Here is a 16,581-nt window from a genome sequence, read left to right as displayed (position 1 = left end):
TACGCTCTCGACTGGTGCACGTTCCCAGTCCATTTCGAGCGGCTGAAGGCAACGGATGTGCTGCAGATTTTCTCCGACCCACCGACGAACTTGACACGAACTGTCAACACTTTTTCGAACCACCGCACACGTGCTACAGAAAGACTTCGTTAATTCCTTGTTATATTGTTGACATTTTACACTCCAGACCACTTATTTTTGACACGCTGGTGTTATGGTTTGTTTTGATACTTTTATAGTGATTGAGAAAGGAACTTTCAAAGTAATATTGTTTAAGATGTGATCTGATACATTGTGGGGGCGTGGTGGGGAACAAGATCAATAACTTTAAGTCAAACTGGAGTGTGTACTTTCTGCAACCTACAAGAAAAAAGAAAAAACAATCGTTCTGGATATTCTACTGAAATATTAGTTTTCTGTTGATATTTCTTGGTAGAATCAAGAGGACTTATTCATAATCATCATCATCACCATCGCCAATACACAAAGGTAAATATAGAAACTTAAGAATAGACTATCAACGAGTGAAAGTGGAGAGAATAAAAGTGGGAAAATGCGGACGAGAGAAACACCCCAGGATAAGATCTTAGAAAGTGAGTGACCAAGACGCGTGAGGGGTTGCAGTTCATTTAGATCGAAAATATTCAAAGGCTTTGAATAGTTTACGTTTAACTGGCCGTTGAGAAACATTAGTTTTATTTAATTGAAAAGTCTGACTTAGTCTTGGGAAGGAGAAACTCAGTCGATGGGACAAAATAAGTCATAAAGGAGAGAGGGAGAGAAATTGACACCTGAGGTGTAACCTATATTTTGATGCGTATCTTTCTTGTCATCGCTCTGACGTTCATTTAAATCGTCTTCTGCATATCATTAAGTGTTTTCAGCTAAAAAAAAAAAACAGAATTATATTCCAATATATTTCATATTTCCTAGAAATCTATTGTACAACTTTTTGCTAATTTTAGTTATATGAGACTATTCCTTTTCCATCAACTGATTATGTAGTTCAACATGACATTCATTTAGATAAAGCAGAATGAGTTAAGCAGAGAAATGTTATATATATATATATATATATATATATATATATATATATATATATATATATATATATATAAAGGAATATTAAGCAGAGAAATATTATATATATATATATATATATATATATATATATATATATATATATATATATATATGTGTGTGTGTGTGTGTAGATAGACAGATATACTGTGTATCATTTTACCCAAAGCTTTCCCCTCGTTTCTTGGTAAAACATTTTTATTGAAATTTGACGGTTGTCACAACCTGACTGTGGCATTTGAATGGAAACTAAGTGTGGCAACGTCCAAAATTTCTCGCACACTTTCGCAAATTCATTATTGGCCCCAAACCTCTTCAGTTACACGTCACTAGCTTTATTTATATTTAACTTGGTCTCTGGAGCTTCTTTATTCTTAAACAAAAAACTTTTGATTTAAACGATTTCACTAATCGCTCTCAGGCCGTTTCATAATGACAGACCAGATAAACATATTTTATTACAATTTTCTAAAGCATAGACGAAATATTTTACTGCATTACCACTTCGTGCAAGAGTATATTTGTATGCTACATGGACACGGTATTGTAAAGTGGATGCTCCATTTTCAGCAAAGGAATTTTAATCACTCTTAACGTGCTCCCTGGCGACACTATATTTCTGTGTTATCTACTTGTCATTACTAATATATATGCTTTTATCTTTGCAAAGATAACACACAGATATTATTATTATTTTGGTAGATGAAACCTATTCACACGGAACAAGCACACAGGGGCCATTGATTTGAAATTCAAGCTTCCAAAGAATGTTGGTTTCAACCTCCCACAGCAGACCTTACGCTGATCATGATACAAAGCCAGTGATTTTTCATAGCGTTGGGGGAGGCGCGAACTCGCGACATCTGAGCGGCATGTCACGACACTAGTGACCATACCAGCAGTCCGGCTAAAGATGAACTAACTATTATAGTAATATCCGATCTGTACCCACCCTTTCTAAACTGCCCATAGTCATACCCCTCTGCAATAAGATACCCTGTGTTATGGAACAAAGCCTGACAGCTAGGGGAAAAATAAAGTCAAGTTATGAGTTGGATGTTCATAACTTACCGCATGCCATGAGTCAATTTCTACAATTTAGCTTTTGTCATGAATTGGCTAGGTCATGAGATGACATCTATAAATTAGCTTGGTTAGGTCATTTGATTAGACTTCTATAAATTAGGTTATGTTTATTTGTTTTATCAACTTTTACTTGATGACAGTGAATAATGATTCTTTTCCATTTCATGGTTAATTGATTCATCGCAATGCTGTTTAAGAATTTATCCCGTTACAGTATTAATAACACCATTGTTGCAACCATTGCTATTCTGTTTTTGCTTCCGCTATCACAACTCCCACTGAAATCTTCTCATTACCATTTGTAGTCGTAAATATGCTCCACCCCTTCTTGTAACAGTGAACACTAGTCTTCTATTAAAGAAAATTGTCTTTTGCGCACAGACACACACACACACACATATATATATACATATATATATATATATATACATAAACAAATTATCTGACATAAATCAGGATCAGAACCCAGGTTTCGTGACCTACGTGTTTCAGTTGTTGGTAGCACCCTTGGCTTTCAATTGAAAGACCTGAGTTCGATCTCGATGTGAGTCAGAAATTTATTTCTATTCCACACGTGACTGTGTTGATTACTTCTGTGTGTGTGTGTATATATATCATATATATATATATATGTATAGTATATACATACATATATAGTATATATATAAACACATGATAATATATATATATATATATTTATATATGGAGATATAATAATAATAATAATAATAATAATAATAATAATAATAATAATAATAACAATAACGGTGTTCATACATATAGCATAAGTAGGTCATTTACCCTGTCATATCTTAGTAATTAGAAACATCCACCCCGGCTAAGAAAATACTATATTCACAAAGTTGTCTTTTCAAATTGTCTTCCTTTTTTTAATCCCATGATCTTTGCTGTGTAATTCCCTGTTTCAATTTCATTTTTCTTTTGATCAGTGTCCATAGACACCTTTAGAAACTTGTTTATAAGTCAGTGTATCCATATGAATTCCTTTTCTAGTCCAGTTTTGTTGTTCGGTATTCATACCTGCGATGCCATTTGACTGTGTTAAATCAGTCATACTCACGAGGCCGTTCAAGGTGGGCCATTGACCTTAACCTTAGATATAGTAATCCTAGTACCACCTTATCCACCAGCAATTAAAAGTAATTATTAACAGCCATTGTATCTATGAAGATGTGATTTGGCTTTGAATTTTAATCTGTTCGAATATTAACTGAGTTAATGACGAGTCCCCGTTATATCCTTTATATGCTTTAGTACTCACGGTAATACCGCCAATGCCAAGGTTTACTCACCCAGATCTTGGCCTGTGACCTATAAAATTCAGGTTAATGAATTATTTGATACTTATTATTACATATGTTGAAATGTACTCTAAACTTCATTGCTCTCTCATTTTTCACATAATAATAATAATAATAATAATAATAATAATAATAATAATAATAATAATAATAATAATAATAATAATAATAATAATAATAATGTCAGGGAGCATAAAACAATGTTCTGAAATCCTAATAAGACACTAACTTGGCGAAAATATAAATAATCCGTTGATATTTTTTTCCAATAGAAATTTTTTAAATTGCTTCATAAAATGCAGAAAATCAAAGATATCCTGTGGAATGAGTAAAATTTGAACTTCCATTTACTGATGAAAAGGCAATCAAATTGCCATAAAAATATCATAATAGCTGTCTGATCAGGTGGTAATATAACGCCAGATTTACTCGTGAAAGGAAATAAATTTTCTTTAAGAAAAAACAGGGAGACGGGTAACAACTGAATGGCTCCAGTACAAAATCCTCCGATAACTTGGTTTGGCAACTGCTTCCTCGGTTTCCTTACCTCTTCCACCAAGCTCTGGAACTGTCTCCCTGCTTCCGTAATCCCCAGATTTTTTATAAAGATAAGTTCTTCATTTGATGGGTGGGTAGAGCTCTCGGCTAGCACGCTGTTGGCCCAGCGTTCGACTCTTCGACCGGTCAATGAAGAATTAGAGGAATTTATTTCTGGTGATAGAAATTCATTTCTCGTCATAATGTGGTTCGGATTCCACAATAAGCTGTAGGTCCCGTTGCTAGGTAACCAGTTGGTTCTTAGCCACGTAAAATAAGTCTGATCCTTCGGGCAGCCCTAGGACAGCTGTTAATCAGCTCAGTGGTCTGGTTAAACTAAGATATACTTAACTTAACTTTTGATAAAGATAGTAAAGCCTTCTCATCATACTAAACATATCTTCAAAGCAAGTCATTCCCGTAGTGGGGTAGTGACGCCAACGCACATCAAGCGGTGCACTGTAGGCATTACTTAAGGTTCTTTGCCGCGTGCCTTCGGTCCCTTGCTGCAACCCCTTTCGTTCCTTTTACTGTACATCATTTCATTTTCTCTTTCTTCCATCTTACTTTCCACCCTTTCCTAACAATTGATTCATAGTGCAACTGCTTTGAGGTTTTCCTCCTGTTACACCTTTCAAACCTTTTACTGTCAATTTCCGTTTCAGCGCTGAATGACCTCATAGGTCCCAGTACTTGGCCTTTTTCCTAAGTTCTATATTCAACTCAACTCAACTCAGCTCAACTCAAAATAAGTCATGTTAACGAAATCCCGACAAATTCTGACATTATATCTTCATTTAAATTAATATTTGCTTAATAATATAAATAAGACTAAATCCTGCATTCTTCAGTGTTATTAGAGCATGTCTCGATTGTTTAGTTACGGTGAAGTTAAACCGGTTCTTTACCGCCATTGAAATCCGTGGCTTAATCACGAGGTTTATAACCTTTTCTTTTATTGTTTACTTATTTCTGAAGTGCCTGTTTTAGCGACGTTCCTAAGGTGGCAATGATTATCTATTTATCGTAGAATGATATTTTAGGATGATAAAGACTAATAAAATTTTATCCCATACGCAGATCTCTCTCACAAAATATATATATATATATATATATATATATATATATATATATATATATATATATATATATATACCAAACCAGTGATATCAAAGTCGAGAGCTTCGATCGTGAGCAGAAGATGAAAATCATAATTGAGATTCGTCTTTACTAAAAAAAAAAAAATCCTTGAAATCAGATGAAACCAACTTTATTCATTTTTCCTTGGCCTGTCAGAAGCAACACATTTTCAGTAACATCGCCAGTTGAATTGTATTTGCTCGGGATTTGACTTATTGACTGAATTTTGGTTTCCTAGATTTCATTCAAACCAATGACGCTCATATCAGATTCCCAAGGCCCTGTGACAGTTTTCTAAGTACTGATTTTTGGGATGAGGTCACTAGCCCCAAGCTCTCTTCCAATGGCCACTGGACCTTACGTCAAAGGGATTAGGCAGTCATTACTTGTCACTCTTAAGATCATGAAGACACGCGAACTCCCGACTGATAAGCACAGGAAATGAAAGTTGCCAGATTTCACAAGCAAAAGACCCGTCCCCACTTCCCAGCCAAAGCCCTGACCGGACGCACCTCTAACTGGTTCGAAAGTTCTTCAAAGCGAACACCCAGCGTTTCTGGTTTCATCCATCACGAAAAACAAACACAAACAGACCTTGCAGAGAAAGTGGTTCGCCTATTTCCAAAATAGTGAGATCATTGTCGGAGATACCCTGAACGGGTCCTACCCGCTGGAATCCAGCCCAGTTCAGGTTTTCTTTCCAGATTTTTAAAAACTGGCATAAATTAGAGGTCTGGGTGGGCAAACCGTCTTATATTTCTGTCGCTGTATTCACTTCCTATTCAACATAAGCAATTATTCCAATATACAACGTTGCACGAATATACAATATTTTGCAAATATACACTCTTAATCGCAAATGAATGCACTGTGATTTTATGTTCGAGAAGAGTAAATCCGGAGATAACGCTCGTACTGAACCTTTGCAGCTATTTGTGGATACTGGTGAGTCTCGGATGCCTTATTCGGTTTTCAAACGCCGGATGGAGACCATATAGCCCTTGTTCCCAAGTCATGGGTTATGCCTCAGCTTCTGTACATTGGTCTTCCACAGTCAGGGTACTGAGTTTCCGTGCTTGACGGCACCCCTAAACACACTTTATATATATTTTTTATATATTTAAGCAGTTTCTGTGATTTATATCATACACACACATTTTATTTAATATATATATATATATATATATATATATATATATATATATATATATATATATATATACATACATACTTATTCATGTGTGTGTATATAATTGTGTCTTTCTTAAATAAATACGCCAGTATTTATGTAGTTTGCGAGTTTTGAAACAAATTTATTTAAGGATCAACGAGATAGCCTGGATTCTTAAAAGAGAAAAGTCAAGGTTACTTGCATCTTCAGACACCTCGAACAAGTACCAATTTTTTTTAACATAAGCCATAATTAAACAAACGTAAAAAGGCAGTCATTCGAAAATGAAGCAGAGGGTGTACGCACTGGCCAATACTTTCCTATTTTTGTAAACAGTACAAGGTTTAAAAAGTGCTGGAAATGAAAGTCTTTTATCATGGATAACCTTACAAACATCCCGGAAGTAGTGAGTCCAGTTTGATGCAAAAGGCTGTACACTAATCCCCTTGATCAGACTAATTTTCAGAGTACTTAACGTAAAACCAACAATAGGTCATCGAACCGGGTCGGTGACCTTCAAATCCTAACAATTTTCTCTGAGGCATTGCGAACGTTCTAGACGTTTCATTAAGACAAAGGGTTAGTTCAAGGTCACCACGATCAAGGTCTAAAGAATGATCACGATTTTCCTCCGTCTGGGCTGTTGACCTTAAGACTTTAACATGTTGTTCGGCCAAGAAACAATTTGTGTCGATATCCCGCTGAGTTTACCAATGGATCTGAGGTCGATGACGTGTACATTACTTTTTTTTTTCTAACGCAACACCAGATCCAGAGGTCAATCAACCAATCATAACGCCATGACGTGTGAGGAATTCTTAGGATCAATAAACCCTTGGCCTGAGATCTAATGACTTAATGACTTTTCGCCTCAACTACTTCGAGGTAAAGACGTTAGATTGAGATGAATTTTGCTGTTTTATACAAAAATAATTACAGTGTGCGAAATTTAGGGAAATCTGACCATAGTATAATAGAATATATCAAAGAAGAGAAAGAGAAAAAATCCACCGGGCAGATTTAGGGTATAAAACTGAAATCCATTTGGCAACACTAAGCCCTCCAAAGGTGGCAAAGGCAAATTGATAAAGAGCAGAGGTACCTCCAAGGCAAAAAATTCTTTTAATAGAACATGAATACAATGCAACAGAACATCACCTGAAATACAGCTCTCGGTAGTTCAGTACCTTAATGACAACAGTAAGTGAAACTTAACTGTAAGACACTTGCATATCTCGTTTCCGGTGGTTGTTCCGAGTTCAGATATCCACACCAGGCCCACATTTTCTTTAACACTTACCAAGCCTACTGGCCACCTTTGGGCAAAGGCCAATGCTGGCATAAGCTGACTGACTTTAAATTAACTAAAACTAACCACCAACTTTATAACTTTAGACTGGCTATCTAATTAAAATTACAAAATGAATATTACGAACCAACTTTAATATTCATGTGTATACTCAAAAGTGAACCCCAGGTAGCATACATTTTTAAAGAGCGATTTCAGACTGTGCTCACAACTTAGAAATAGGAACTAGTTAAACGGTTCAAACACTTTGCGAGATACAGAACACACGCCATTAAATGATACATCCCAGGGAATGTATCTTCTCTCAGGATCTCAGAGATCCCCATTTCATCCATTTGCATGACAGGCGGTTTGACTAGATGATACAGATTGTGCGCAGGGTGGCCGCTTGATCACACGGCGTAGTATGGCCCAGGGCAGTTGGGCGGACAATGTACTTTCTTTTCATAGCGGATATTATGCGCTCTTGTCGTCGCTCTCTCTCTCTCTCTCTCTCTCTCTCTCTCTCTCTCTCTCTCTCTCTCATTTTGAAAGCAAATAACTTGCGTGAAACACTTCAGATATTGTTCTTTTTATGGCGAATATTATGCTAGTTTGCTCTCTCTCTCTCTCTCTCTCTCTCTCTCTCTCTCTCTCTCTCTCTCTCTCTCTCTCTCATTTTAAAAGCAAATAACTTGCATTTTGTCTTCAGTTTCATTCTTTTATGGTGTATATCATGCTAGTTTGTTCTCTCTCTCTCTCTCTCTCTCTCTCTCTCTCTCTCTCTCTCTTATGTAGAGGTAACATTTACTTGTAGTAACAGTTTATTAGATTGAAATTTAATTTCTTCACGGCATCGTCCATCGGGCTATTCTTACGACGTGGAGATGAAATACAGAATTTCTAATGGCAACGCGACACTTTTACTTTATAAAAGAGACAAAAATTGGAAGCGGAATATCATGTCAGGTTGTAATACGTTGAGGAAGATCAACAACAACAAAAAGTTGAAACACCACTAGAAAGGTAAAGATGGAAAATTTCCTGTCATTACATGGAAAGAGCGATTTTCATTTTATGAAAAGATAATTATATGTTTCCTTTGGCTAAATACAATATATATATATATATATATATATATATATATATATATATATATATATATATATATATATATATATGTATAATACTACATATATATATAGATTTAAACATCTTGATATATACATACATACACATACACACACACACACACACACACACACACACACATATATATATATATATATATATATATATATATATATATATATTATATATATATATATATATATATGTATATATATATATGCATATATGTATGTTCGTGTGGGCGTGTTTGCATGTACAATATATGCGCAAATATTTTGTTGTATGTTTGCGACTTATCTCTTCCAGTTTAAAGTCAACGACTTTCCATTCACTAGCATAACTCGAAAACGTTAACGACCACAGAAAGACAAAAAAAAAAACACACACACACACACAAGAAAGAAAGTAAGTGAAAACACCAGACGTATAAACAGCAGGAAGTGTAAACTTTGAAAACCTAAGACTTATTTCTTAGCTTAAAATGTGGCAATTGTTCAGAGGCCGAATCCAGGTAAAACAGAATTCAAGATGTGGCTTCAGGCTTTACGTGCTTGAAAGCTGCAGAATTTCTGGGGAAAAAAATAAATACTGGAGAAAATCGTTGTTACGCCTCTTACTTCCTTCTAGCTATGGCGAAACGAACCATAAAGAGGAGTTCTTGTATATTAGTGTTTGTTTATTTAACTGTCTTCCTTTCCGACAAAACGCCCTTTAACTTTCCAAAGCGATTTCCTTTGTTGCATTCTGTACACGAGTCCGCTGGGAATAATAAGTATACACATGTTAACGAAATGTAAAGAGATGTATAACACACACACACACACACACAGTGGCATACGAACGTTGTTGCTGTTGGCTGTTATTGAACTTGGTAACCTTGTGGCGCTTTCTCTTTGCATTTTATTCAATATTTACGTCCTAAATTCTCCTCTGCTTCCACCACGGCTTGGAAATGAGTATCGATCGATCAAGTGACTTACATCGTAAACTGGTATTACAGCATCAAAGGTCTTTGACGCCTTCATATACTTTAACAGGTAAAAATGCGCCGAAGTTTCTTCGGCGCAATCGAGTTTTCTGTACAGCCGCTGGCGTATAATTAATGACACCGAAAGTAGATCTATTTTTTTAATTGGTCTTGGTATAATGTTGTATGAGCCGCTGCCCATGAAACTTTAACCACGGCCCAGTGGTGGCCTATCCCATAGCGTTGCCAGAAGCACGATTATGGCTAACTTTAACCTTAAAAAGAAAAAACTACTGAAGCTAAAGGGATGCAATTTGGTATGTTTGATTATTGGAGGGTGGATGATCAGCATACGAATTTGCAGCCCTCTAGCCTCAGTAGTTTTTAAGATCTGAGTTAAAGTTAAGTATAGCTTAGTTTTACCAGACCACTAAGCAGATTAACAGCTCTCCTAGGGCTGGCCCGAAGGATTAGACTTATTTTACGTGGCTAAGAAGGTTGGACAGAAAAGGTGCGGACAGAAAAAGTGCGGACAGAAAAAAGTGCAGACAGAATAAAGTGCAGACGGACAGACAAATTCGGCACAACAGTTTTCTTTACAGAAAACTAAAAATGTGTGATTAAGAATGTCAGGGACATTATTAGTTACAGCTGTACTTGGCTGTTGGTCTAGATTAAGCCCGCCTTGTACTACCCTTGCCCTTGTGGAACGGAATAAGAGGCCTGGTGTGGGACTATGGACTCTGCCCAACCAACAGCGACCGATTGTACAGAAGGAACTGGATCGAGGTGAAACGACACGTGAAATGCTAACAGAGAGCAATAACTGTATTCATGAGTGACGTCAGATCCGTTCCTCATAGAAGGAAGGATCATGGGAAGAGGGAATGATGAAGCAGAAGCCAGGCACTGGGGAAGATTCCTTCTTTTGGGGATTATCCGTGATTTAATGGCTGAAGGATGACAGTGGCAGCCACTTGTTCCATCAGAGAGAGAGAGAGAGAGAGAGAGAGCATGAGAGTGTGTGTATGCGTTGCGTTAGTGAGTGCATGTGTTAAATTTAAAGAAGACAGTAACCTGCTGTTGCTTATAGAGTGCATTATCGTCTACTAATAATTTTACGAACTATAAGAACACTACATACTTTTATTGCTGTTTCAAAAGGTGTTTAACGTGTTGCTTTAAATAAAAAATTGCCTTTCACAAATTGGAGATGTTTCATTCAGATTTTATTTTTTGAGCTTCCATTACGTTCAGAACCAAGTACAGTAATGTGTTGTTTCACTGTATTTTTCCAATGAATTTGCGTTGACTGAAATGCTGTCTTTCTGTTTTTTTTTTTTTGCAGATGCGGTGGTTCAAGTTGCTGTTGATCGGTTGTGTGGCTCTGACAGCGAACACCGAGGACCTAGACAGAGAGAGTAAAGGGTTGACGTGGGCAGAAATTCTTGGCGGTGAGCCTCCTAGGCCCATAGAGACGACTGTGCCAGCATCCTATTCCCTTAATGACATAAACAGAGTTACTACCAGTACCAAGGATTCCCAGAAGGCGGAAGATGAATATGCTTCAAATTATGATTACGACTACAATTACGAATACGACGATTCGTTCTTTGAAAACCCTGAGTACGAGTATGTCGATACAGAGGACGAAAACTACGAGCCGCCTCCAAAAGTGGAAAAAGAAGCAAATGGAGTTAACCAAACGGCTGAGCGTCGTACCCTTGACTTTATTTATCATCTGTTCAGAGATCAGTTTCGCAATGATCAGAGTGACGGGAGCAGGCCCTCAAGAGAGTCTACAACGAGACGGCCATCTTTAATTGAAGCTGTTTTTGAGACCATCGACAACCATATCATTGAGGACCTACGCGAGTGGACCAATTACCCTGCTCAGCAAGATACCCAGGCCATAAATTCTAAGCCTCTGAAGAAACCAACAAAACTCCACACAACACCTTCTGTTGAGCCAGTCACACCTGACAGCAGCATAGTTTTGATTACAGATGAGCACGGTAACCAGCAAATAGTAACTATTCAAGATATTGTCTCCTCTCTAAGCCACCTAGATGAACGGACACTAACTAACCTAATACTGAATCCATCTGCTAATGAAAGGTCAATTCATACTCACGTGAATCAGATACCTAATTTCATTGCTGCAGGGAGTGAAAATGTACCTGTGGTGTTAGGCACCCAAAATTTAGTTCCTGAGGAAGTAGTGCGACCTGCACGTCACACAGGTCCTACCTCTGCTCCTAAGAATGAAGAGGAGGAAGTATATGTCGTTAAGGATGAGCATGGAAATATACAGCTTGTAACTTTAGACAATATAATTTCTTCCCTGTCACAGCTGGATGATGATAGTTTGCATTCACTGCTTTTTGAAGATGCTGCAGTACCAGCTGCAGTACCTCCTACATCACTGAACAGTGTGCCAAGCGCATCAAAACCAGTAGTTACTTCAAACATTGCCACAGCACCACCTCCTAAAACAACTACTGAATCACCTCCAGCTCCCAAATCAACTACTACAACCACACCAGTTCCTAAACCAACTACGCTGACAACCCAAGCTCCAAAATCAATTATAGTACCTTCTGACAGCACAACACCGAGCGAACCTGAAAAACCTAAGAAAAAATCCCCTCCTCCATCCGTAAGTGCTGATGAACATGGAAACCTGACGGGTGCTAGCCCACCCAGGCTCTGTTACTGTCGACTTAAAAGATTTATCCTGGCAAGCAAGTGATGAGCCAGAAGAGGAACCTGTAACACGTGCTCCTTTGTTTATTGATGGTTCTGTTGTCAAAACAGATGAACATGGAAATATTCACATCACACCTAATCCTGATCACCCTTTTAAACTTGATATTCAGAAAATTATTTCAATTGCAGAAAAAGCAAACTCGCCTGCAAAGCCAGGTGCTACAGAACCAGTGAAAGACGAGAATTCAGAAAAACAGGAAAAGCCAACAGAGAAACCACCTAATAGAGGACATGAATTACTATCATATTTGGCTGGTGTTGAAAATTTCTTACCTGCTGCCATACTTCCAAGACCAGTCCGAGCCACTGCACCATATTCAAAGAAAACACCAGATGATCCTGTTGGTATTAATGCGTTTAGAACATCTCTCCTTCAGGCTGTGAATCATCAAACACAAAAAACTACGACTCCACAGCCTATAGTTCAGCCACTGATACAAAGACTGGTGCAGCCAGTTGTGCAACCTATAGTTCAACCTATTGTTCAAGCAGTGACACAGCCAGCATCCCAATTTTCTTCCTCAGGAGGCATTGGTGCCACCCTGTCTAATCTCCTCTCCAGTTTAGTAGGTCAACCTACAGCTCAGCAAACTGAAGTTGTACCTCAGATAGTAGAGAAAACACCAGAGGAAGAAGAGTTCATTAAACTAGTGCTACGCCAACAAGCACCAAATTCATTAGATACACATTTTGGGGATGTTACAATTCCTCTGCCAAAGGCTATTCACTTCCGACCTACGCCATCACCACAACCAGAAACCACTACAGCATCCCAGATCTCTTCTAGAGTAGACATACCTTCGCCATTGCAAGCACTTTCTCCTCTTATCCAGAGGACCCTTCAGCTACAGGCTAATAATGTTCCTATTTTTATCCCTCCAGGAGCAAAGGCTCAGGCTGCCACCCAGCAACCTGTAGCTGCTGCCAGATCTGACTCTGGCCCAATTCTGAGAATTGATAAAATTTCTAAGCAGGCTGCCCAGAGGCTAGATCCTGGGCCATTGCTGAGAAGAGATAGAATCCTTTCTAAACCGATATCAAGATCAGACAGGAGGGTTTTGGAGTCTCACAACAGCAACAGGAGGTCTGATTCTGGGCCAATATTGAGAACCAATAGAAACATTCCCATCAGGGTAGTCACAAAAGAAGTTGAACCACAGAGACCATCGCTTACATCAATACTCAATGGGCTTCCACCAAGTGTTCTTGAAAGTTTAAGAAAACAGGTGCAAAACTCTCGCACTGTGCCTGCACAGGAAACCCCAGACCTTGAAAAAGAAGAAGAGGAAACAGAAGAGGAATCAGATACGGCTCCTCGTCAGAAGCGTCACCCAGGAAACACTCGGGATCGAAGTTCATACGCTGAGACTCCTCATTATGATCAAGGAAGCACAGGGTATGGATACGGCCCAACCGGGGCCGGTGGGGGCACTGGTGACCCATGGTTTGATATTTATCTTCTGGCTGATCTTACTAAAGTCCACAAAATAGGCGACACGAATCTTTCCATAAAGAGTCCCATCATAGGTGATCCATCCTACTTTGTTGACACAAGACATTATGATCATTATTACTAATCCTGTGACTATAGACATAAACACAAATTTAGGTTAGGATATTTACAGATCAATCTCTTATAACTTCATTGCGTTATTTTTCATAGCTCCCTCTGAGTATATTTTGTAGTGTTACCATTTACTGTATATACTGAATAGATAATACAGTGGACTCTTTTATCAGTAGATGCCAGTGTGAGTCGTATCCAGAGGAGACAAAGTACTATACAGTGATGTTTAATATTAAAATCTTTGAAATAATTGGAATGAAAATATCATTGTTCTGTAAATTTACTTTTAAGTATTTTTGTCATTCATACCATTATCGTCTCAGTGCCTCCAATTTAAACCCTGTGTGTATGTATGTAAGTATGTATGTCTGCGTGCATGTACATTTTCATTGTTAATACGTTCATATTAATAAACTTTCAGTAAAATAATAGTTTTCTTGTCCTGTTTGAGGCTGTTGCTTAAGCTGGAATTATTGAAGTTTTAAAGGATTTAAGAATTTTCAAAATTCAATTGTTTCATGCCTTACTAGGAAACACATCTAAATCCACATACACACACTCACACACACACACACACACACACATATATATATATATATATATATATATATATATATATATATATATACATATATATATACACATATATATATATATATTTATATATAATTATATATATATATATATATATTTATATATAATTATATATATATATATATATATATATATATATATATATATATATATATATATATATATATATATATATATATATATATATATATATATAGTTCATGAGTTTTCTTTTCTTTTTTGCTTTAGCTGATTCACGTCACTTTCCTTGTATTACAACCAATGTCTCTCTCTCTCTCTCTCTCCTTCACACACACACACACTCATAATACTTGACAGAACACACTCTTGTTTTTTTTTTATTTTAAGAAACAATAGCCTGCTGGAGTACGACTTCACTGATCAGTGTGTTATCATATGAATTAAGGGATAAAAGGGCATTTTCGATAAGGGAACATTCAGGATTTCCAACAAGAATAAACAAATTGACAATCTTCTAAATTTCACTTGAAATATCTTCATTAGCATACTTTTTCGTCATCTCTGAAAGGATTCCGGCAGTTTTTATCAATGAATTTTTTTTATCATGGTCTTGTAGAAAAGATAAAAAAAGCAATGAAAACGCAGATTAATTTGGCTAGGTTCTTACAGATAAGTTGCGGATCAAAGAAGTAATTCAAGACTCGTCGAATATTGAGAAAACTCTAGTCTTAGAGTAACATTTGCTAGCATTTTGAAGAAAGTATTAGAAAGAGAATGACTGAGGGAATATCGTCTATATCAGCTGCCAAAATAGAAAGTCTTGAATATATCTTATGAAAAAGAACTATACGCAATCGAGTAGATGACTCAACAACGAGGAAAATGGTTAGATAGTGACAGACAACCATACTGATAGATCTATTTTCATTTTTATAAAATGATGTTGCGACCCCTATCGTCAATCGTAGAGTTAAGTTACTACGCTTGTATTGGTAACTTTACATTCAGCTAAATAGGGAAGACAGCATTCACCACGTCTTCAGGATATGAGAGAATAGATCAGGGATGTGCATAAGTCTAAATAATCTTCAGTAAGCAGTCCTTTGAAATACCAAATCAGATGAGTTACAATATCATCATACCAGCAAATTGGCAGGAATCTTGCTCTTCGAGAAAGCCCACAAAAAAAAAAAAAAATAAAAAATAAAAGGGGACAGATTAAGTGGCAAAACCTTTGGAATACTGGTTCTGAAGATCAGACTCTCCTCTTCTACTTACGAGCCGCAGCCCACTTCTCTCCCAACGCCCAGTACCTACTACTCCCTTCCCTCCAGCACCCGACCCACCCACTTCTTTGTCGACTCCTCCCGGAAGTGGCCACTCTCTTAATAAAACTCTCCACTTCTACCACGTGGCTGACGTCTTCATTAGCATTCCGGTCCTCAGGACAAACGCTAGTAGGAAAGGATGTCGGCGGAATGTCGCACGTCGAAATACTCTCCTCTTGTTTAGCCGGGAAATTTATACTTTTCTACTAAATCTATTACAACAAGAACAACCACCACATCTGCTGTTGATAATTTAGTTAGTAAGTCCTACAAAACGACTGTCCTTTAGGTCATTAGGTTCATAAAAGATATCCATGATATTCACTCCCTTAACATACAAGAATTTATAATGAATGTACAAGGTACAAATCAAAAGATAATCAGATAATAGTATAAACAGGATATACCAAACCTCGATTTTTTTTTCTTCCTTCTTATTTATTCTATTTCAACTGCCTTCCTCATGTTCTGCCAACCCTAATATACAAGACAGCTGCAGTTTACTGCATGTCCTCTTTTCCGGTCAGCTCCACCGATTGCGATCTTTGAGACCTGTAAGTTCATTTGTTATATGCACAAAAGTGCAGAAACATTCTGATATTTATACGGCGTGCTCCATATTAACTGCCAAACCCACACT

The 16,581-nt window shown here is 37.2% G+C and overlaps 1 protein-coding gene across 1 annotated transcript; it reads left to right on the top strand.

Annotated features, from left to right (window-relative positions):
- Positions 1 to 5: 5 nt before the first annotated feature.
- On the top strand, positions 6 to 14,484 carry LOC136850172 (mucin-5AC-like). The gene is given in 3 exon segments (XM_067123796.1): positions 6 to 489; positions 11,071 to 12,408; positions 12,410 to 14,484. Coding segments are annotated over 2 exon segments (2,997 nt in total). The 5' UTR covers positions 6 to 489; the 3' UTR covers positions 14,069 to 14,484.
- The last annotated feature ends 2,097 nt before the right edge of the window (positions 14,485 to 16,581 follow it).

The sequence above is a fragment of the Macrobrachium rosenbergii genome, chromosome 21, assembly GCF_040412425.1.
Source record: "Macrobrachium rosenbergii isolate ZJJX-2024 chromosome 21, ASM4041242v1, whole genome shotgun sequence".
In the NCBI taxonomy this organism is placed as follows: Eukaryota; Metazoa; Arthropoda; class Malacostraca; order Decapoda; family Palaemonidae; genus Macrobrachium; species Macrobrachium rosenbergii.
Note: the sequence above shows the minus strand (reverse complement) of the source record. Positions and strands in the feature narration are given on the sequence as shown.